Genomic DNA, 23,479 nt, shown 5'->3' with positions numbered 1-23,479 from the left:
AGGGGCGTAGAAGGTTCTGAGGTACCAAGGAAGGTTCTGGGATGTCATGGGAGGTTCTGGGATGCCATGGGATGTTCTGAGATGCCATGGAAGGTTCTGGAGGGCCATGGAAGGTTGTGGGGGGCCATGGGAAGTTCTGGGAGGCCAATGGAGGTTCTGAGGTGCCATGGGAGGCTCTGGGGTGCTGTGGAAGGTTCTGGAGGGCCATGGAAGGTTCTGGGGTGCCATGGGATGTTCTGGGGTGCCATGGGAGGTTCTGGAGGGGCGTGGAAGGTTCTGAGGTACCAAGGAGGGTTCTGGGATGTCATGGAAGGTTCTGGGGTGCCGTGGGATGTTCTGAGGTGCCACGGAAGGTTCTGGAGGGCCATGGGAGGTTCTGAGATGCCATGGAAGGTTCTGGGGGGCCGTGGGAGGTCCTGAGGTACCATGGAAGGTTCTGGGGTGTTGTGGGAGGTTCTGGGGTGCTGTGAGATGTTCTGGAGGGCCGTGGGAAGTTCTGAAGTGCATTAGGAGGTTCTGGGATGCCATGGGAGGTTCTGGGGTGCCATGGGGACCCCCTGGATCCAGCCTGGCCCAGGGTGCTGGGGTTGGGATGCAGAGCACCTTTCAGCATCCCTGTTTCATCCTGGCTTCCACTCTGGTTTCCCAACCTTAACCCCACCTCCAAACCCCAAATCCAAGCGGGTCAACACCTCCCGAACCCTTCTAAACCCCACCCACATCGCCTGGGGATACATTCCCTTTCCCAATTAAAGACAAATAAATAAAAAGAAATAAACCACAATAATAAAGAACGAAACAAAAGCAGTAAAATCTTTTGAGGGCCCGGCCATTTGCCAGCTGTGACTCAGGAGTGCTGCGCTGATTCACGGCACTCGTGCTGTGCTATAATCGGCCGGGAATGCGAGCCCGGGTCCCGCGGGATCCCGTCCAGGCCGGCAGAAAACAGAAACAGCAGCGCCAGGGAGGGGAGGGACCGAGCCGGGATTTGGGATTTGTTGTGCCCTGGGGTTGGGGAAGATGAAACAGGAAAGCTTTATCAATATGATTGCCTGGCAAAAGATTTTGAGAATATGGAAACTATAAGTGAGATTGAAATGAAAGCAAGCTTTGAGATCCCTCAGTTACTGAACAACTGGAAAACAATGGTGTGGCCAGCTGAAGGTGATCCCCTTTTGATGGAACAACACCCTCTGCTTGCAGACAGGCCCAAGGGTCAGAGCAGACCCTACAGCTTGGCAGAAGGGGCCCAAAGAGGAGTTTTTAGGGTTTAAAATGTAACACAGTGTGGTAATGTAGTGATTCTTATAGGCTGTATGGAAATGCTGTAGGATTTGTATCTTGTACTGGATTGGTTAGTGAGAATCAGAATATTCAGCACAGAAGAAGATTTATTGTATTGGAATGGGAACCTCACTCTCTTACCCTTTTACTCTCTCACCCTCTCATCCTCTCTCCCCCTCTCTTCTCTCAGCCTGCTCTGAGCTGTGTTTGGCAGCTCCCAGCAGGGCCCTGCACCCAGGCCCTTTGCAATAAACCCCAAATTCCACAACCTGGCTGCAGAGATCTCTCATCTCCATCCATCCTGACCATCCTCATCAATCCTGCACCGCGGGGTTTTTGCAGCCAGAGGTGTTTATCCTGCTCATCCCACCCTGATGAATTCCTGGCAGGAACAGAGCTTGGAGCAAAGCCCACTGATGTGGTTTGAAATTGCATTTTTGGGGTGACGCTGGTGTCCCCCTGTGTCTTGGTTTGGAAAGACAGGAATCTGCTGAGTGTGAAAAGCACCAATCACTTGTTTTTAAAATGATAAAAGTTGAATAGTAATAAAATGGTTTTAAAAATAGGAATACAATTGGAGTAATAATGATTTGGACAAATTGAATTAGGAAAATATGAGACAATAAATACAAAGAGTTGTGGACATCCGGGTACCTTTTCTGGGCAGCACAGCCCAAAAAAGGATCCACATTAACAGAGGATTAACCCTTAAAAGCAACAGCCTGTTGCATATTCATACACTTCATACATGATGCATAAATTCCATTCAAACACAGGATTCTGTCTGGTCATTGTCAACTTCTTCCTCTGAATCCTAACAGCGCCTTCGACGCAGGAAAAAGTTCATTTCTTCTGATAATGGAGCAATAAATTTTTATTCTCTGAAAGATTCAGGTGGCCTGTGGCTGCTATCTCCGTGTGAGTCCTTTCTTTAAACAAAGTATCCTACACAGCATAGTTTCTATTTTAATATTTTTTATAACCTAAAACTATATTTAACACAGTACTTAAGAGAATTAACACAGCATTACTTTCTAACACAATACATATAATATTCATTTGAATATTTGCAAAAAGCCAATCATAAAATACATGCATTTTTCACACTAAGGAAGGCAGGAGCCTCCCCTGAAATGGAGAATGTAAACCCTCCCCACCCCTCCAAATTGCTATAAATTTTAAATTAAGGGGCTCTCAGGCAAAAATATGGGAGCAGGAAATAACAGTTCTTTAATAGGGAAAAGGAAAATAAATAAAAGGGTAAAATAAACAATGCAGTGCACCAGAACAACACTGACAGAGTCAGAACCCAGCCTGACACCCTGTGGGTCAGGGTGTTGGTGGCAGTGCCATTGGAAATGTGGCTCAGCCCTCCTGCAGTGCCAGGGGTGGTTCTGTTGGAGCAGGGGGATCTGCAGAGAAGGATGTATTCTGCCTCTGAAGATCCAGTGGAGGAAGAGGCAGCTGCTGTTCCTCTGGGGAATCCAGTGCAGAAAGCCGTGCTGGTGTCTCAAAACCTCTGGATTATATCTGGGTAGCAATGCTTGGCTCCTCCCTCTGGGCTCACATCTCCCAATGGGATGTTACAGTTCTTATCAGCCATGCAGGGACATTCAATAGCTGTTATCAGCAATGTCCCCTCCCAGGGAGGTGTGAATGTGGTCACTCAAAGAGAGAGATAAGGCAAACTGCCCACTTGAAAAAGATAATCTGCCACGCAGATGGTGATGGAAAACATCTTTCATTGCAATCTTCAACACCCTGTCCCCAAAGTCCTCAGGAAGAGCTTTATCCCCCCCAAACACAGCCCAGATGTGTCCCCAGCTGTGGCACCAGCTGCCCAGGTCTGGAACCACAGCACTAAAACTGTCCCAGGCTGCTCAGGTGCTGTCCAGATGTCTCCCTGCATGCACAGATGTTGCTCTGGCACAAGCAGAGATTGTCCCAGGAGCCCCCAGTGGTTGCTCTGGGTGCCCAGATGTTGCTCAGGACACACAGACATCACCCGGGGTGCCCAGATGCTGCCCTAAGAGCCCAGATGTCACCCCAGGAGACTCAGGTGTCACTCACCATGCCCAGATGTTGCCCAGATGTTGCTCCAGCCTGCCCTGCTCTCGGGGGCCTCAGGGCAGGCTCAGGGTGGGCACAGCAGGAATTTCCCCACGGAAAGGGTGCCCAGGCCTTGGGAAAAGCTGCCCAGGCAGGTTTGGAGTGCCCATCCCTGGAGTGTCCAAGGAATTCCTGGATGTGGCACTCAGTGCCCTGGGCTGGGGAAAAGGGTGGGGACAAGCACAGCCTCGATGATCCCAGGGGTCCTTCCCACCCTAAACCCTTCTGGGGTCTGTGTGAGTGAGGCTGCACACTCACACTTACACTCACACACACACTCACACTCACACACACACTCACACACTCACACACACACTCCCACTCACACTCCCACTCACACTCACACACTCACACTCACACACTCACACACTCACACTCACACTCACACACACTCACACTCACACACACACACTCACACTCGCACTCACACTCAGGGCTCTGGGACTGGCACCTCCCGGCTCCTTCTGCTGCCCCTCCCCGGTGTCCCCTCACTGGGGACAGTCCCCTGGGTGTCCCCGGGTGTCCCTCTGCTGGTCAGTCCCGGTCAGTCCCGTTCTCCCCGGTCAGTCCCGGTCAGTCCCGGTCAGTCCCGTTCAGCCCCGTTCAGCCCCGGTCAGCCCCGGTCAGCCCCGGTCAGTCCCGGTCAGTCCCGGTCAGCCCCGGTTAGCCCCGGTCCGTCCCGTTCAGTCCCGGTTAGCCCCGTTCAGCCCCGTTCAGTCCCGGTCAGTCCCGTTCAGTCCCAGTCAGTCCCGTTCTCCCCAGTCAGCCCCGGTCAGTCCCGGTCAGCCCCGGTCAGTCCCGTTCAGCCCCGGTCAGTCCCGTTCTCCCCGGTCAGCCCCGGTCAGTCCCGTTCAGCCCCGGTTAGTCCCGGTCAGCCCCGTTCAGTCCCGTTCAGCCCCGTCAGTCCCGTTCTCCCCGGTCAGCCCCGGTCAGCCCCGGTCAGTCCCGGTCAGCCCCGTTCAGCCCCGGTCAGTCCCGTTCTCCCCGGTCAGCCCCGGTCAGCCCCGGTCAGCCCCGGTCAGCCCCGGCACAAACGGTTAACAGAGCCCGGCTGCCCCGTGGCTCCTCCCGGTCCCTCCCCGCGGGCCGGCCCCGGTCACGGCCCGACCGCCCAGCCCCAGCCCCAGCCCCGACCTCCGCCACCGCCCAGCCCGGTTACACCGGCCGGCACACCGGGAGCACCGGAGGCCCGAAACACTCCCGAGACACCGGCGGCACCGGGGATACCGGGGGTCCCGGGCCATGATCTGCGGCAGGAGGGCGCGTCCCGCCGCCGAGCAGCTCCGAGCCCCGTCCGACGGTGCCGGTGGCTCCCGCCGGCCCGGGAGAGCCCTGAAGAAAATGGGTGAGTCCGGGGGGAACCGGGCACGAACCGCGGCGGGGATGGGGCAGGGGGGTCCGGGAGGGTCCCCGAGGTTGTTGGGGACCCCTGTGACAGGAACGGGTCCCCATGGCTGGGATGGGTCCCCAGGGACGGAAGGGTCCCCCAAGCAGGGATGGGTCCCCAAAATATCTGTGCGTGGCCCCAGCCTTTGGGGGACAGCAGGGTCGGGGTCTGGCCACATCACAGGTGACAGGAGCCCCCCTGCTCAGGGCATTTGCTGTCCCCAAGGCTCGGGTGCCACTCCCCAACACCGTGCCTCAGTTTCCCCTGGCACAGGGGGCACAGGGGGCCCGGCAGGGTGGGAGCAGCAGGAAGGGGCAGGGCTGGCCCTGTGCCCCCAGCCTTGGACATGGGGCTGTGTGTCTGGAGCTGCTGCAGCTCCGTGTGTCCGTGTGTCCGTGTGTCTGTGTGTCTGTGTGTCTGTGTGTCTGTGTGTCCGTGTGTCCGTGTGTCCGTGTGTGTGTGTGTCTGTGTGTCCTTGTGTCCGTGTGTCTGTGTGTCCGTGTGTCTGTGTGTTTGTGTGTCCTTGCACCCATCTGTCCCTGTACCTCTATATCCACACATCCATGTGTCCATCTGTCCTTCTTCCTCTATATCCACATATCCATGTGTCCGTCTGTCCCTGCACCTCTATATCCGTGCATGTCTGTCTGTCCCTGCCTCCCGGCGCCCGTGTGTCCATGCCTCTCCTGGGCAGTGTCTGGGAGCACCCACCCCTATGTCCGTGCATGTCCATGTGTCTGTCTGTGCCTCCCAATGCTCGTGCACCCACGTTCCCACATGTCCGTGTGTCCTGCAGCAGTGCGTCCGTGTGGATCCATGCATTCCTGCATCCTGTCGGTGCATCCCTTTGTCCACTGCGACTGAACACCTGTGTCCATGCACCTGTGCATGCACCCACCCTCCTGAATGTCCGTGTGTCTGTCTGTCCTTCCATCAGCAGATCCCCATGGATCCACACATCCCTGCGTCTCTGTATCCATCACCCACGTGTCCTGGTGTCTGTGCACCCACAAACCTGTGCCCACGGATCTGATATTCTTGTGCCCATCCCTGTGCCCATGGATCTGACATTCCTCGTGCCCACGGACCTGTATCTATGTGTCCCTACATCCCTGTGCCCATGGATATGACATTCCCTGTGCCCACAGACCTGACATTCCATGTGCCCACAGATCTGACATTCTTGTGCCCATCGCTGTGCCCACAGATCTGACATTGCCTGTGCTCATCCCTGTGCCCATGGACCTGACATTCCCCGTGCCCACAGATCTGACATTGCCTGTGCTCATCCCTGTGCCCACAGATCTGACATTCCTGTGCCCATCGCTGTGCCCATGGACCTGTATCCGTGTAACAATCTCTGTGCCCATGGATCTGACATTCCTGTGCCCATCCCTATGCCCATGGAGCTGTATCCACATGTCCATCCCTATATCCACGTGCCCATCCCTATGCCCATGTCCATCCCTATATCCATGTGCCCATCCCTATGCCCATGTGCCCCCAGATCCCTGCAGTCCCACGTTTGTGTCCCCATGTCCCCATACCCTCTGTCCTGCACCTCGGGCAGGATGTGACCGTGCAGGGGGTGCTGGCAGCTGTGCTCGCATCCCCGAGGCCACGGTGGCTCAGGGTGTCCCCAGAGCCCCCAGACCACCCTTTGCCAGCCCACGAGTGGAATCTCCATCCAGAGCAGGACGTGGCCACTGGAGATCTTGGGAATGGCTGCCAAAACAATAAAGGGAGGAAATAACCATGCTGAGAACAGATGGAAAAATCCTGGCTGAGTGAGGCGTGGGCCTGCCAGTCCCCCGAGGCCACCCTGTCATTGTTCCCAGCCTGAGCTCTGCTGCTGGCACCGTCCTGGCGCTCTCCATGCAGGATCTGGGCAGCTTTGCTGGGATTTGGCAGCTGGGCTGTGTCCCTGCTGTGCCCTGAGCAGCCACACTGGGCTCCACGGGGGCCCAGGGCAGTGACATGTCCTGTCTGTCCTCTCCTGCCTGTCCTGTCCCATCCCGTTATCTCATTCCCATTCCCATTCCCATTCCCATTCCCATTCCCATTCCCATTCCCATTCCAACCTGTTTGTTCCACCCCATCCCATCTGCTCTGTCCCATCCCATCTGCCTCATCTTGTTCCTGCCCACCCTGTCCCATACTGTCCAGTCCTACTTGTCCCATCTTGTCCCATCTGCATTGTCACATTGTGTCATTCACGTCTCACCCCATCAGCCTCCCCTGTCCATCTCACCCTGTCCTGTGCCGTCCCTCCATCCCATCCCATGGATCCCATCCCATCCCATGGATCCCATGGATCCCATGGATCCCATGGATCCCATCCCATCCCATCCCATCCCATCCCATCCCATCCCATCCCATCCCATCCCATCCCATCCCATCCCATCCCATCCCATCCCATCCCATCCCATCCCTCCTCTCCCATTTGTCCCACGCCATCCCACAGGATACAGATGTGCACCCAGATGTGCACCAATCCCCCCCAGCCTGTGCCCCCCGTGCCCCCCGTGCCCGCGCTATCCCAGGGCTGTCCCCGCAGGGCTGACGGAGGATGAGGATGTGCAGCGGATGCTCCAGGGGTCGCTGCTGTGGAAGGTGAAGGCCCGGGGGGGCTCCAGGGCGCGGCTGTTCCGCCTGCAGGAGGACGGGGTCACCGTGTGCTTCGAGGGACGGTTCCGGCGCGGCCGCGCCCCCCGCAGCTGTGAGTGCTGCCGCTGTCACTGTCACTGTCACTGTCACTGTCACTGCCACTGTCACTGTCACTGCCGCTGTCACTGTCACTGCCGCTGTCACTGTCACTGTCACTGTCACTGCCACTGTCACTGTCACTGCCACTGTCACTGTCACTGCCGCTGTCACTGTCACTGTCACTGTCACTGTCACTGTCACTGTCACTGTCACTGTCCCAGAGCTGTGAGTGCTGCCACTGTCACTGTCACTGTCCCATCCCCGCAGCTGTGAGTGCTGCCGCTGTCACTGTCACTGTCACTGTCACTGTCCCAGAGCTGTGAGTGCTGCCGCTGCCACTGTCACTGTCACTGTCACTGTCACTGGCACTGTCACTGCCGCTGTCACTGTCACTGTCACTGTCACTGTCCCAGAGCTGTGAGTGCTGCCACTGTCACTGTCACTGTCACTGTCACTGCCACTGTTCCGTCCCCAGAGGTGTGAGTGCTGCCACTGTCACTGTCACTGTCACTGTCACTGCCATGTCACTGTCCCATCCCCGGAGCTGTGAGTGGTGCCACTGTCACTGTCACTGTCACTGTCCCAGAGCTGTGAGTGGTGCCACTGTCACTGTCCCGTCCCCAGAGGTGTGAGTCCTGCCATTGTCCCACGGGGCTTGGGGACACCAGACATAGCCAGAGCTGCCACCAGCTGCAGGGAACAGGAGCTGGGCACTGCCCCAGACCCATCCCTACACCCCACCTAGCACCTGACCCTTACCCAGACCCCACCTGGGACCCCGATCCCAATCCAGGACCTCGTCCACAGCCTTGGGTCTGGATTCCCACACAGAATCCAGATATGGACGTGTCCATGTGAGACCCAGACCCCAACCCAGGAGCCCCAGCTGGAATCCAGACCCTACCCCAGGACCCAGATTCATTCCCAGCACCCAGAACCCCCTGGATCCTGAGCACAGCCCAGTTCCCAGACCCCCACCCAACACCTGGATCCCCACTCAGAACCCAGACCCCTCCCTGAGTTCCAGGACCCAGATCCCAGCCCAGGACCCAAATCCCGCAGTGAGAACCAGGGGATTGCCACTCATGGGACATGGAACTCCACAATCCAGACCCCACCTGTGCCCCTGGTGCCCCCTGGGACCCAGATTCCAGCCCAGGACCCAAATCCCGCAGTGAGAACCAGGGGATTCCCAATTCTGGGACATGGAACTCCACAATCCAGACCCCACCCGTGCCCCAGGTACCCCCTGGGACCCAGATCCCAGCCCAGACCCAAATCCCGCAGTGAGAACCAGGGGATCGCCACTCCTGGGACATGGAACTCCACAATCCAGACCCCAATTGTGCCCCAGGTGCCCCCTGGGACCCAGATTCCAGCCCAGGACCCAAATCCCGCAATGAGAACCAGGGGATTGCCACTCCTGGGACATGGAACTCCACAATCCAGACCCCACCCGTGCCCCAGATTCCTGCCTGGGTCCCCACCTGTGACCTGGACCCAGGCATCCCCCCTCACTCAGACCCCAGCTGAGGACCCAGACCCCAGCCCTGCACCCCAATCCTGGGCTCCAGACCCTCACCTGAGCTGAATCCAACCCAGAATGGGGACCCCCACCCAATACCTGCCCTCCAGCACCCTTCACCCAGCGGCTCCCAGAGCCTTCCAACCCTTCCCAGCGCCTCCCAGTACCTGGAGCTGGGAGAGCCCCCGCCCTTCCCCATCCCCCCGAGGTCCCGTCCCCATCCCGGCCAGACTCTGTCCCCCTCCCCGGTGTCACCCACCCGGGACGGGTGCCCGGGGCACGGCGGCTCCGTCCCCTCCCTGGCAGTGTCCCCGTCCCCATCCCCGCGGGGACAGCGGCTCCTGGCGCGCCTGGGATTAGCGGGATAAGCCCGGCAGCGGCACCGAGCGGGGCCCGGCCTCGTGCCAGGGGTGTCTGTCTGTGCCAGGGGTGTCTGTCTGTCCCGAGGGGTGTCTGTCTGTCCCGGGGGGTGTGTCTGTCCCGGGAGGTGTGTCTGTCTGTCCCGGGAGGTGTGTCTGTCTGTCCCGGGGGTGTCTGTCTGTCCCGGGGGGTGTGTGTCTGTCCCGGGGGGTGTGTGTCTGTCCCGGGGGTGTCTGTCTGTCCTGGGGGTGTCTGTCTGTCCCGGGGGGTGTGTGTCTGTCCCGGGGGTGTCTGTCTGTCTCGGGGGTGTCTGTCTGTCCGTCCCGCGCGGTGTCTGTCCTTCCCGGGAGGTGTCCGTCCTGGGGGTGTCTGTCTGTCCTGGGGAGGTGTCTGTCCATCCCACGGGGTGTCTGTCCGTCCCGGGGGGTGTCTGTCTGTCAGCAGCTGGGGTGTTTGTCCTTCCTGGGAGGTGTCTGTCCATCCCAGGGGCTGGCTGTCTGTCCTGCGGGGTGTCTGTCCATCCCGGGGGGCATCTGTCTGTCCCAGGGGGTGTCTGTCCATCAGCATCCGGGGTGCCTGTCCATCCCGGAGGGTGTCTGTCCTTCCTGGGGGCTGTCTGTCCGTCCCGGGGGGTGTCTGTCCTTCCTGGGGGGTGTCTGTCTGTCCGTCCCGGGGGGTGTCTGTCCGTCCCGGGGGGTGTCTGTCCGTCAGCAGAACGGGGTGTCCCGCAGGATGCTGGCAGGTGTCTGACCCGCCCGCTGTCCCCCCCGTCCCCGCAGTCTCGGTGGCGCTGATCGAGGCCGTGCGCGAGGGTCGCCGCTCCGAGGGGCTGCGCAAGCACGGCGCCGCCTTCCCCGAGCGCCACTGCTTCAGCCTGGCCTTCAAGGGCCGCCGCAAGAACCTGGACCTGGCAGCCCGAGGGGAGGAGGATGCCCGGCACTGGGTGCAGGGGCTGGGCAAGCTGATGGGGAGGCTGCAGGCCATGAGCCAGATGGAGAAGCTCGACCAGTATCCTTGGAGGAGGGGCTGGGGACAGGGGGGGTATATGGGATATAATCCAAATATTGCTGTATGGGACGTGCCTGGGCTTGTCTGACCCTTGCTGCTTGACCAGAGGCAGCAGCTGTGGTGGTTTCACCTCAGAGACACCTTTGGCTGGCTGGATGCTGCAGCAAAAGTGAGGGTGCCACCTCAGGGGTCTCTTCCCTGACTGATCCATCCCCAGGATGGAGCTGCCCCACGTTGGGCGCCATTATATTGGAATTAAATCCCAATATTGCTGGATGGAATGTGCCTGGGCTCGTCTGGCCCTTGCTGCTTGACCAAAGGCGGCAGCTGTGGTGGTTTCACCCCACAGACACCTTTGGCTAAGCTGGATGCTGCAGCTGGCACTTGGAACAAGTCCAGGCATGCAGGAGCTCAGGTTTTACCTCTGGAGGAAAGGCTTTAGGTGAGGTGAAGGAAAAGGACACGGGTCCTGCTGGAGGGTTTGGATCCAGAGCTTTATTCCTGGCCCTCAGGCCTCTGAGTCCAGCAACAGCTCCAACAGAACAAGAACTGTGTGGTTGCTGTGACTTTTAACCCCAGGGAGAGGGGGAGGGAAAGGGTAGGGAGCCACCAACCAGGTAAGGAGGGGGAAATCTCAGGGGACAAATGACACCTGGATGGCTCAATGTCCCCCAGGGCTGAGAGGCATCTTTTGAACTCTGGCAATCACATGATGCCCTTGCTGGCATACCGAGATTGATGGACAGCTCTCAGCAGGTAGCAAGGGAGGGGAAGGGAGAGGGTGTTGGCACACCTGGGGGAGGAACTGGGATAGCTGAAACAGGCTATCACATCACACTGCAAGAGGTGGGGATGGCTGTGGGTGACTCTGAGAGGTTTCCTTAGCCCGGTGCAGTTGGATCCACGGGGTCCTGCAGCGAGCAGACAGGAACAAGGACAACAAGATGTCCTTCCGGGAGGTGAAGAGCATGCTGAGGATGCTCAACATCGACATGGATGATGTCTACGCCTCCAAGCTCTTCAAGGTACCTGAGCTGCACCACCCAGTGGCTCATTCTCTGCATTTCCCAGCACAGAGAGCTGACAAACTCCTGACACCAAAGCCACCAAGGGCTGAGTCCCACCAGGAGCACGTGGTGGAGAGGGGTGAGGTTGGCTGAGCTGTCCCAGCCACTGGTCTCTGTGTCCCCAAGGTGGGACATTTCTCCTCCATGAAGAGCTGCTCCTCAGGGCATCTCCCACACATGGACATGTGGATGTGTGGGTATAGAGGAACAAGGACAGATGGACACGTGGATGTGTGGATATAGAGGAACAAGGATAGATGGACACTTGGATGTGTGGATATAGAGGTGCAGGGACAGATGGACACATGGATGTGTGGATATAGAGGTGCAGGGACAGATGGACACGTGGATCTGTGGATATAGAGGAACAAGGACAGATGGACACGTGGATCTGTGGATATAGAGGAACAAGGATAGATGGACACATGGATGTGTGGATATAGAGGTGCAGGGACAGATGGACATGTGGATGTGTGGACATGGGGACAGGGCACGTCCCTTGGGGATGGTGAGGATGGGCAGGTGGTGGACTTCCACATCTCATGGGTGGTATGATGCCAGTTCTGCTATGAATGTGTAGATATAGAGGCACAAGGACAGAAACTGAGGCACGGGGCTCTGCTCTACTCCATCCCAGGGTGGGGGCTCAGGGGGCTCTGGCGGGGGGATCAGAGGGCACAGGACTCACCCCACTCACCCTGCCCGCTCCAGGGACAGGCAGAACAAGGCAAGGGGTGGCTGTACCCCATCCCCACAGGCAGGGGACAGTCCCTGAGGCTGGGCTGTGCCACCAGGAGTGCGACCACTCGGGCAACGAGCGTCTGGAGGGCCGGGAGCTGGAGGAGTTCTGCCGGCGGCTGCTGCGGCGCCCCGAGCTCGAGGAGCTCTTCGGGCGCTACTCGGGCGAGGACCGGGTGCTGTCGGCCGAGGAGCTGCAGGATTTCCTGAGGGACCAGGGCGAGGAGAGCAGCCTGCGCCAGGCCCGCGCCATCATCCGCACCCACGAGCTCAACGACAAGGGTGAGGTGGGGGATCGTGGGGTGGGAGATCATGGATGTAGGGATGGGGCTCTGATTTGGGGTATCACCACCCCAGATGGGTATGGGGGGTCCTGCAAGGTTTCTACACTGTCCTGGTACCCATCCCCAGTGTCAACCATCCAACACATGGCCTGGCTGGCACCTGGTGGATGTGACACCATGGGGACAGGGCACGTCCCTTGGGGATGGTGAGGATGGGCAGGTGGTGGACTTCTGTGTCTTATGGGTGGTGTGATGCCAGCTCTGGCATGAATGTGACACTGCTGAGGGACTTTTGTCCTCCTCAGGTGCCACCATGGCAGGTGCAGGGTGAGCACAGCTCTAGGGGACATCATGGTGGGGATGAAGGAGCTCCATGTCACAGTAGTACCCTTAAGGCAGATGTGGCACTGATGGAGGACATCAGATGGGAGATGGGACACAAAGGGGACCTCCCCTGAGTGCTACAGTGCCAGGTCTGGGTGACACAGCACTGGGAGGACAGAGGGCATCAGGGTGAGGACAGGGAACCTCCACAGCTCATGGGTGTTACCATGCCGCATCCAGATTGAATGTGGCACCAGCAGTTTGGGTGACATCAGGATGGAGATGGGACACACTTACATGTCCCCTGGGTGCCACAGTGCACAGAACATGGCACCTCCAAGTGACACCTGCACTGTGTCCCACAGCCAAGCAGCAGGACCTGATGATGCTGGACGGTTTCATGATGTACCTGCTGTCACCTGCTGGGGACATCCTCAACCAGGAGCACACCAAGGTGCACCAGGACATGAGCCAGCCCCTGAGCCACTACTTCATCTCCTCGTCCCACAACACCTACCTGACCCGCAACCAGGTCGGCGGCAGCAGCAGCACCGAGGCCTATGTCAGGTGTGTGTGTCCTGGGGCCAGATGGACAGATGGACACATGAATGTGTGGATATAGAGGTACAGGGACAGATGGACACATGAATGTGTGGATATAGAGGTATAAGGACAGATGGACACGTGGGTGTGTGGGTATAGAGGAACAAGGACAGAGGGATAGACCGACACATGGGTATGTGGATATAGAGGTGCAGGGACAGATGGACACGTGGATGTGTAGGTATAGGGGTACAGGGACAGATAGACATGTGGATGTGTGGATATCAAGGTAAAGGACAGATGGACAGAGGGACACATGGATATAGAGGTGCAGGGACAGATGGACATGTGGATGTGTGGATATAGAAGTACAGGGACAGATGGGTGGGAGGACACGCGGCCACAGGGACACACAGCCACAGGGACACACGGACACAGGGACACACGGACACACGGACACAGGACACACAGCAGCTCCCGTGGCCCCAGGGCACAGGGCTGACCGGTGCCCGTGTGTGCAGGGCGCTGCGGGCCGGGTGCCGCTGTGTGGAGCTGGACTGCTGGGAGGGCCCGGACGGGGAACCTGTGGTGTACCACGGGCACACCCTCACCTCCAAAATCCTCTTCCGAGACGTCATCGAGAGCATCCGCGACTCTGCCTTCGAGGTGAGACTGGGCGGGAGCCCTGGGGGTGCCCGGTGCAGAGTGTGGGGTGTGGGGTGTGGGGTGTGGGGTGCCCGGTGCAGAGTGTGGGGTGTGGGGTGTGGGGTGTGGGGTGTGGGGTGCCCGGTGCAGAGTGTGGGGTGTGGAGTGTGGGGTGTGGGGTGTGGGGTGTGGAGTGTGGGGTGCCTGGTGCCCAGTGCTGAGTGTGGAGTGTGGGGTGCCCGGTGCCCGGTGCTGGTGCTGAGTGTGGGGCACCCGATGCTGAGTGTAGAGTGTGAAGTGCCTGGTGCCCAGTTCCTGATGTGGAGTGTGGAGTGTGGGGTGCCCGGTGCCCAGCGCTGAGTGTGGGTGCCCGGTGCCCAGTGCCTGGTGCCCAGTGCTGAGTGTGGAGTGCCCAGTGCCTGGTGCCCAGTGCTGAGTATGGAGTGTACGGTGCCCAGTGCTTGGTGCTGAGTGTGGAGTGTGAAGTGCCCAGTGCCCAGTGCTGACTGTGGGGTGCCCGGTGTTGAGTGTGGAGTGTGGGGTGCCCGGTGCTCAGTGCCCGGTACCCAGTGCTGAGTGTGGAGTGTGGGGTGCCCAGTGCCCGGTGCCCGGTGCCCGTTGCTGAGTGTGGAGTGTGGGGTGCCTGGTGCTCGGTGCCCAGTGCTGAGTGTGGTGTGCCCAGTGACCGGTGCCCGTTGCTGAGTGTGGGGTGTGGGGTGTGAGGTGTCCAGTGCCTGGTGCTGAGTGTGGGGTGTAGGGGTGCCCGACGCCTGGTACCTGGTGCCCGGTGCTGAGTGTGGGGCGCCCGGTGCTGAGTGTGGAGTGTGAAGTGCCTGGTGCCCAGTGCCTGATGTGGAGTGTGGCGTGTGGGGTGCCCAGTGCCTGGCGCTGAGTGTGGGGCACCCGGTACTGAGTGTGGAGTGTGAAGTGCCTGGGTGGAGTGCCTGATGTGGAGTGTGGAGTGTGGGGTGCCCAGTGCCTGGTGCCTGGTGCTGAGTGTGGAGTGCCCAGTGCCTGGTGCCCAGTGCTGAGTATGGAGTGTACGGTGCCCAGTGCTTGGTGCTGAGTGTGGAGTGTGAAGTGCCCAGTGCCCAGTGCTGACTGTGGGGTGCCCGGTGTTGAGTGTGGAGTGTGGGGTGCCCGGTGCTCAGTGCCCAGTGCCCATTGCTGAGTGTGGAGTGTGGGGTGCCTGGTGCTCGGTGCCCAGTGCCCGTTGCTGAGTGTGGAGTGTGGGGTGCCTGGTGCTCGGTGCCCAGTGCTGAGTGTGGAGTGTGGGGTGCCCAGTGCCCGGTGCCCGGTGCCCGTTGCTGAGTGTGGAGTGTGGTGTGCCCAGTGACCGGTGCCCAGTGCTGAGTGTGGAGTGTGGGGTGCCTGGTGCTCGGTGCCCAGTGCTGAGTGTGGCGTGCCCAGTGACCGGTGCTGAGTGTGGGGTGTGGGGTGTGAGGTGTCCAGTGCCTGGTGCTGAGTGTGGGGTGTAGGGGTGCCCGGTGCCTGGTACCTGGTGCCCGGTGCTGAGGGCTGCCCTGCCCACGCCCAGAAATCGCCCTACCCCGTCATCCTGTCCCTGGAGAACCACTGCGGGCTGGAGCAGCAGGCCACCATGGCCCGGCACATGAAGGCCATCCTTGGGGACAGGCTGCTGACACAGCCCCTGCAGGGACAGGACCCCCACGAGCTCCCCTCACCAGAGGTAAGGCCACCCGTGTGCCACCGCGGCGTCCCCGCGTCCCCTCCGAGCCCTGAGCTCGCACCTGCCCTCTGCAGCAGCTGAAGGAGAAGATCCTGGTGAAGGGCAAGAAGCTGCCAGAGCTGTGGCAGGAGCCACGGGGTGTCACCTCCCTTCTGGACCCCGAGGAGGAGGAAGAGGAAGAGGAGGAAGAAGAGGAGGAGAAAGTGCAGGAGAGAAGCCCCCGGCGGGTGAGAGACTTCCCCAGGGATGTGGTTTTGGGGGACCATGGAATCCTGGTGGTCCTGATGGATCAGAGCATCCTGGTGGTGCCAGGGGACCATGGAATCCTGGTGGTCCTGATGGATCAGAGCATCCTGGTGGTGCCAGGGGACTGTGGAATCCTGGGGGTCCTGGATCAGAGCATCCTGGTGGTTTTGGGGGATCACAGGATCTTGGTGGTCCTGATGGATCAGAGCATCCTGGTGGTGCCAGGGGACTGTGGAATCCTTGTGGTCCTGATGGATCAGAGCATCCTGGTGGTGCCAGAGGACCATGGAATCCTGGTGGTCCTGATGGATCAGAGCATCCTGGTGGTTTTGGGGGATCACAGGATCTTGGTGGTCCTGATGGATCAGAGCACCCTGGTGGTGCCAGGGCATCCTGGGGCTGTCCCAGGTGGGCACTGCCAGCTCTGCCATGCCCTCTGCAGCCCGGCTCTCTCCTCTTTCAGTCGCTGCAGTCACTGCAGGAGATCAAACCTCTGCAGGTGGGTGATGCTGGAGCTGGGGGGGCTGACAGGGTGGGTGCTGTGGGGGTGATGAGTGACTGTCAGAGGGGACCGAGCTTGGGGACCCCTCAGCTGTGCCTCCCTCTTCCTGTTTCTGGGGTTTCCAACACTTTGATTTCTCTGTCACCTCAAGTTCTCCATCATGTTGGGCCTTCATCACATCCAGGGTGACCTCTTGGGGTTGGCATCACTTTGGGGTCTCTGTCACCTCAAGTATCCCATCCTCTTGGGGTGCCCATCACCTCAGGGTCTCCAGCACTCTGGGGTCTTCTTCATCTTGGGGTCTGGAACACCTTGGGCTGTCCATTCCCTTGGGTTGTCCAGGTTCTCAACCTCCTTGGGTTCCCCATCAGCCCTGGGTCCATCACTCCATTGCCTGGGGTTCTGCATCCCTTTGGGGTCTCTGTCACCTCAAGAATTTATCCTTTTGGGGTGCTCATCACCTCAGGGTCTCCAGCACTTTGGGGTCTCCCTCATCTTGGGGTCTGTAACATCTTGGGCTGTCCATCCCCTTGGGTTCTCCATGACTTCAGGTTCTCCATGACTTCAGGTTCTCAACCTCCTTGGGTTCTCCCAAGCCCCTGGTTCATCACTCCATTGCCTGTGGTTCTGCACCACCTTGGGGTCTCTGTCACCTCAAGTGTTCCATCCTCTTGGGGTCTCCAGCACTTTGGGATCTCCCTCATCTTGGGGTCTGTAACATCTCGGGCTGTCCATCCCCTTGGGTTCTCCAGGTTCTCAACCTGCTTGGGGTCCCCATCAGCCCCAGGTCCATCACTCCTGGGGTTCTGCACCACTCTGGGTTCTGCACAGCCCTGGGGGTCTCAGCACTCAGCACTAGCAGGGCAGGGGGTCTGTAGACCCTCAGATGGCACCACGGCCAGCTTGTCCCCGTGGCTCCCGCAGGCCAAGGACGCGTCGCAGGTGTCCCCGGAGCTGTCGGCGCTGGTCGTGTACTGCCAGGCTGTGCCCTTCCCCGGGCTGGCCCAGGCCCTGCGCCACCCCCAGCCCTGCCACGTGTCCTCCTTCAGCGAGAGGAAGGCTCGGAAGCTCATCAAGGAAGCAGGTGAGGGCCACCAGATGGGGACAGGGATGAGGACAGGGTGGGGACAGGGTGGGTCCCCATTCCTGAGTCACTGGGATGCAGGATGGGCTGGGAATGGTGGGCTCGGTCTCTAGGGTGGCTCCATGAGGGGTCAGGGCCACGCTGGTCTCACCCAGGCTGCCCTGGATGGGTGGCACTGGGGTCTGCTGGCAGGGCCTGAGGCCAGGGATGGGGTCACACAAACAGGATAAAGGTCTGGGAACAGGATTTGGGATGTGGCATCTGGGTCCAGGATCTGGGGATGGGAATAAGGTCTGGGTCAGAGTCCAGGACTGAAGTCTGGGCTCAGGGTCAGAATCTGAGGTCAGGGCCTGAGATTAAGATCTGAGTCAGGTTTTGGGTGTTCAGGGTCTGGGGGCCAGGGTCAGCGTCTGGAGTCAAGGATTAGGATCTCGGTCAGGGAATAAGGTCTGGGTCAGAGCCCAGGGACTGAAGTGTGGGGTCAAGGGCTTGGGGTCAGGGTCAGGGTCAGAATCTGAGGTTAGGCAGGGCCTGAGATTAAGATCTGAGTCAGTGTTCAGGGTCTGGGGTCTAGGGTCAGTCCAGAGTCTGGAGTTAAGGGTTAGGATCAGTGTCAGGGCATAGGCTTGAGGGTCTTGGTTTGGAGCCTGAGGTCCAAGGATCAGGGTCAGGGTCTGGGTTCCATGGTCAAGGTCCAGGGTCAGGGGTCTAAAGTCCAAGTGTGGGGTCAAGATCACGATCAAGGGTCAGAGGTTTGGGGTCAGGGGTCCAAGGTCAAGGTCCAGGTTTGGGGTCTGGTTTCAGGGTCATATGTCAGGCTGTCCCACCCATCTGGGCAGGCTCTGTGTCCTTGGGCCCCTCAGCCTCTGTAGGGACCCCCAGCAGCCCCCCTGAGCCGTGTCCCCCTCCCCAGGCCCAGCCCTGGTGCGGTACAACGCCCGCCAGCTCAGCCGCGTGTACCCGCTGGGGCTCAAGATGAACTCTGCCAACTACAACCCCCAGGAGATGTGGAACGCTGGCTGCCAGCTGGGTGAGAGCCCAGTCCCCCTGACCTGGCACCCATCCCTGGAGGTGTCACCCACCCCTGACAGCCCATCCTGCTGTCCCCACAGTGGCCCTGAACTTCCAGACGCCGGGCTATGAGATGGACCTGAACGCCGGGCGCTTCCTGCCCAACGGGCGCTGTGGCTACGTCCTGAAACCGCCCTGCCTGCACTGCCCGCCCAGAGAGGGCTCCCGGCGCCTGGCCCTGCACATCAGGGTGAGGACACGCCACCAGCCTGTCCCCAGGGCCAGCTGAGTGCCACCCACCTCCCTGCGGGGTCACATCCGTGACATTCCAATGGCAATGTGGGTGCCACCCGCGTCTTTTCGCAGGTGGCACAAACCCTGTCCCCATATTCAGCTGGTATCAGCTATGTCCCTTCTCTGAGATGGCATCAGCCACCTGCCTCCTCCTCATCCCATCCTGACTGTGCCACCCATGACACTTCCGGGTGACACCAACCCTGTCCCCAAATCCAGCTGGTATCAGCTATGTCCCTTCTCTGAGATGGCATCATCCACCTCCTTCCTCCCCACCATGTCCCCAATCCCAGCCAAGTGCCACCCACATCTCTTCTCCTGATGACCCAGCCACATGTCACTCATGTCCCTTCTTCTGTTGTACCAACAATGTCCTTCCTCTTCATCCCATTCCCACTCCTGGCTGGGTGACATCCCCTTCTGGGGACACCACCTTGTCCCCAGCCATGTGCCACCTATGTCCCTTCTCCTGGATGGCACCAGCCACCTCCCTCCTCCTCCTCCCATCCTGACTGTGCCACCCATGACACTTCTGGGTGACACCATCCTGTCCCCAAATCCAGCTGGTATCAGCTATGTCCCTTCTCTGAGATGGCATCAGCCACCATGTCCCCAATCCCAGCCAAGTGCCACCCACATTCCTTCTCCTGAGGACCCAGCCACATGTCACTCATGTCCCTTCTCCTGTGTGGTACCAACCATATCCCTCCCCTTCACCTGATCCCCACTCCTGGCTGGGTGCCATCCCTTTCTGGGGGACACCACCTTGTCCCTTCTCCTGGATGGCACCAGACACCTCCCTCCTCCTCACCCCATCCTGACCGTGCCACCCACCATGACACTTCTGGGTGACACCAACCCTGTCCCCAAACCCAACTGCCATCAGCCACTGGGTGGCATCAGCCACCTCCCTTCTTTCACCGTGTCCCCAGCCCCAGCCAAGTGCCACCCAGGTCCCTTCTGGGGACACCCACATGTCCCCTGTGCCCAGGTGATCACAGCCCAGCAGCTGCCCAAGCTCAACAGGGACAAGGGCAGCTCCATCGTGGATCCCTTCGTGCGCGTGGAGATCCATGGGGTCCCGGCCGACTGCGCCAAGCAGCAAACCCACCACAAGCTCAACAACGGTGAGTGGGGGCACCTGGGCACCCTGGGGACACCCTGGGCACCGTGGGGACACCCTGGGCACCGTGGGGACATCCAGTCACAACCCCATCACTGCCCAAATCCCAGCAATGCCCAAGGACAAGCCAGGGTTCTTCAGGGCACCCTGATCCCTGCAGACACCCCATGGAACCTGATCTCCAGGGGTGCTCCAGGACACCCAGGGTTCCTCAGGGACACCCAGGCTTCCTCAGGACACCTCAGGGCACCCTGATCCATGGAACTTGATCTCCAGGGGTGCTCCAGGACACCCAGGGTTCCTCAGGGACACCCCAGGGCACCCTGATCCATGGAACCTGATCTCCAGGGGTGCTCCAGGACACCCAGGGTTCCTCAGGGACACCCAGGGATCCTCAGGGACACCTCAGGGCACCCTGATCCAGGGACACCTTGATGCCAGGGGCACCCTAATCCCCGTGAGGGACATGGGCACCCACAGCCCAGCACTCACTGCCAGTTGAAGCAGTGCCCAGCACATCCCAGTGCCCAGTATATCCCAGTGCCCAGCACATCCCAGTGCCCTCCCCAGCACAGCCAGATCTCCACCAGTGGCAGGATCCATCATGTCCCAGTTCTCCCAGTGCTGCTCCCTCATGGTCCCCAGTACATCCAGCCCAAGCCCAGTGTGATGCCCTGATGCCCATTCCCCCCAGTATGACCCCCATCCCCCCAGCATACCCCAGTACAGCCCCAGTATAACCCCCATTCTCCCAGTACAGCCCCAGTATGACCCCCATTCTCCCAGTACACTCCACCCCAGCCCCAGTATGACCCCCATTCTCCCAGTATGGTCCAGCCCAGCCCCAGTATAACCACCATTGCCCCAGTACTCTCCATCACGGCCCCAGTATGACCCCAATACCCCCAGTATGACCCCCTTTTTCCCAGTACAGCCCCAGTATGACCCCCATTCCCCCAGTACAGCCCCAGTATGACACCCATTTCCCCAGTACAACCCCAGTATGACCCCCATTCCCCCAGTATGACCCCTATTCCCCCAGTACAGCCCCAGTATGACCCCCACTCCCCCAGTACAGCCCCAGTATGACCCCCATTCCCCCAGTATGACCCCCATTCCCCCAGTACAGCCCCAGTATCCCAGTATGACCCCCATTCCCCCAGTACAGCCCCAGTATGACCCCCATTCCCCCAGTTCAGCCCCAGTATGACCCCCATTCCCCCAGTACAGCCCCAGTATGACCCCCATTCCCCCAGTACAGCCCCAGTATGACCCCTATTCCCCCAGTATGACTCCCATTCCCCCAGTACAGCCCCAGTATGACCCCCATTCCCCCAGTATGACCCCCATTCCCCCAGTACACTGCACCACAGCCCCAGTACGACCTCCTTTTCCCCAGTACACCCCACTGTAGTCCCAGCATCACCCCCATCCCCACACCGCCCAGGGCAGCACGGCAGCTCAGCGGGGCAGGGGCGGTGCCCGGGGTCCCGCCGGTGCCCGCCGGTGCCCGGTGGCCCCACCCAGCCCCTGCCGGTGCCTCAGGTTTCAACCCGCGCTGGGAGGAGACGCTGCGGTTCCAGGTGCGGGTGCCCGAGCTGGCCCTGGTGCGCTTCGTGGTGGAGGATTACGACAGCACCTCCTGCAACGACTTCGTGGGGCAGTTCACGCTGCCCCTGCCCAGCATGCGCCAAGGTGGGGGCAGGTGCCACCCTGGGGGGACACGGGGACGGCCCCTGGCACGGGCTGAGCCCCCTGTGTGTCCCCAGGGTACCGCCACATCCACCTGCTCTCCAAGGATGGCACCTCCCTGGCCCCGGCCACGCTGTTCGTGCACGTTCGAGCCAAGAGCCTGTGAGGGAGCACAGCAGGGACAGCCTGGTGTCCCCATGGAGGGACATTGTGGCTGTGTGGGTGCACAGCAGGGACAGCCTGGTGTCCCTGAGGTGTCCATGGGGACATTGTGGCTGTGGGGGAGCACAGCAGGGACAGCCTGGTGTCCCCAAGGAGGGACATTGTGGCTGTGGGGGAGCACAGCAGGGACAGCCTGGTGTCCCCAAGGAGGGACATTGTGGCTGTGGGGAGCACAGCAGGGACAGCCTGGTGTCCCCAAGGAGGGACATTGTGGCTGTGGGGGAGCACAGCAGGGACAGCCTGGTGTCCCCAAGGAGGTGCCAGGGGGACATTGTGGCTGTGAGGGAGCACAGCAGGGACAGCCTGGTGCCCCCAAGGAGGTGCCCATGGGGACATTGTGGCTGTGAGGGAGCACAGGAGGGACAGCCTGGTGTCCCCAAGGAGGGACATTGTGGCTGTGGGGGTGCACAGGAGGGACAGCCTGGTGTCCCCGAGGTGCCCATGGGGACATTGTGGCTGTGAGGGAGCACAGCAGGGACAGCCTGGTGTCCCCATGGAGGGACATTGTGGCTGTGAGGGAGCACAGCAGGGACAGCCTGGTGTCCCCGAGGAGGTGCCAGGGGGACATTGTGGCTGTGGGGTGCACAGGAGGGACAGCCTGGTGTCCCCAAGGAGGGACATTGTGGCTGTGAGGGAGCACAGCAGGGACAGCCTGGTGTCCCTGAGGTGTCCATGGGGACATTGTGGCTGTGTGGGTGCACAGGAGGGACAGCCTGGTGTCCCCGAGGTGCCCATGGGGGACACTGTGGCTGTGGGGGGGACAAAAGGCTCCTCCATGAGTGGGGACAGCCTGAGGACACTGCTCACCCAGTCTGTGGCTCCCCTACCCAGTGCCACCCACTGGTGTCCCACTCCTGTCCTTGAGGGGACAGAGATGCTGTGACAACCAGGATTGGGCCAACAACCAGCACAGCCCCACGGGGGTGACATGGGTGACAACAACCAGCAAATCTCACCGGCTTTGGCCACGTTTGATCCCCACCCCTCTCTTGGAGTGCAAGGATGGTGCCATCACCACCCTGGAGTCCCTGAGGGGACCCTGCCACCACACACTCCATTGTGCCCAGGTGGGGACACATTGCCAGGCTCTGGCACAGATTTACAGCCCTGGGATCAAGCCACTGGAATAAAGGTTTTATTTTAACAGAGCCTGTCCCAGTGTCCCTGTCACCCTCCGGGGCCCATGGTGGCTGGATCAGGGCTGAGCCCACCCCCAGAGCAGCAGGGAGCTGGGGGGATTCACTGGAGCAGCCATGGGGACAAGGGGAGGGTCCCCCACCCACGGCCAGGACAGCAGGGACACACAGGGGGGGACACAGAGGTACTTGCATAGGTGACACAGGACCCCGAGCAGGGGGTGTGATGGCACTGCCAGGGGGGTGTGATGGGCTCCTGGTCCCCTCTGAGGCCCCACAGGTCCAGGCTGAGGTGGGCACAGGCTCTCAGGTGCCACGGGGTGTGACAGGGACACGGCAGCACGGGGAGGTGTGACAGTGCATAGATGGGGTCTTGGCCTTGGTGTGCAGCTTTGGAAACCTTTGGCTGGGCAGGCAGGAGCAGCTCGGAGCTCTGGGCTCAGGACGTGGCAGGAGGATGCCCTGGCACTCCTGGATGGGATGGAGGGTGGCCATGACA

At 60.2% G+C, this 23,479-nt stretch overlaps 1 protein-coding gene across 1 annotated transcript; it reads left to right on the top strand.

Annotated features, from left to right (window-relative positions):
* The first annotated feature begins 4,626 nt into the window (after positions 1–4,626).
* Positions 4,627–22,223, top strand: PLCD3 (phospholipase C delta 3). The gene is made up of 16 exons (XM_058041652.1): positions 4,627–4,738; positions 7,338–7,499; positions 10,151–10,379; positions 11,275–11,404; positions 12,241–12,466; positions 13,158–13,359; positions 13,857–14,001; positions 15,518–15,670; positions 15,745–15,897; positions 17,349–17,502; positions 18,416–18,532; positions 18,615–18,714; positions 19,711–19,934; positions 21,476–21,625; positions 21,700–21,832; positions 22,109–22,223. The coding sequence occupies exons 1-15, from the start codon at positions 4,636–4,638 to the stop codon at positions 21,786–21,788; spliced, it is 2,337 nt and encodes a 778-aa protein (XP_057897635.1). The 5' UTR covers positions 4,627–4,635; the 3' UTR covers positions 21,789–21,832; positions 22,109–22,223.
* The last annotated feature ends 1,256 nt before the right edge of the window (positions 22,224–23,479 follow it).

Source organism: Melospiza georgiana, chromosome 28 (assembly GCF_028018845.1).
Source record: "Melospiza georgiana isolate bMelGeo1 chromosome 28, bMelGeo1.pri, whole genome shotgun sequence".
Lineage (NCBI taxonomy): Eukaryota > Metazoa > Chordata > Aves > Passeriformes > Passerellidae > Melospiza > Melospiza georgiana.
The sequence above is the reverse complement of the archived record's forward strand: the minus strand, read 5'-3'. Positions and strand labels throughout refer to the sequence as shown.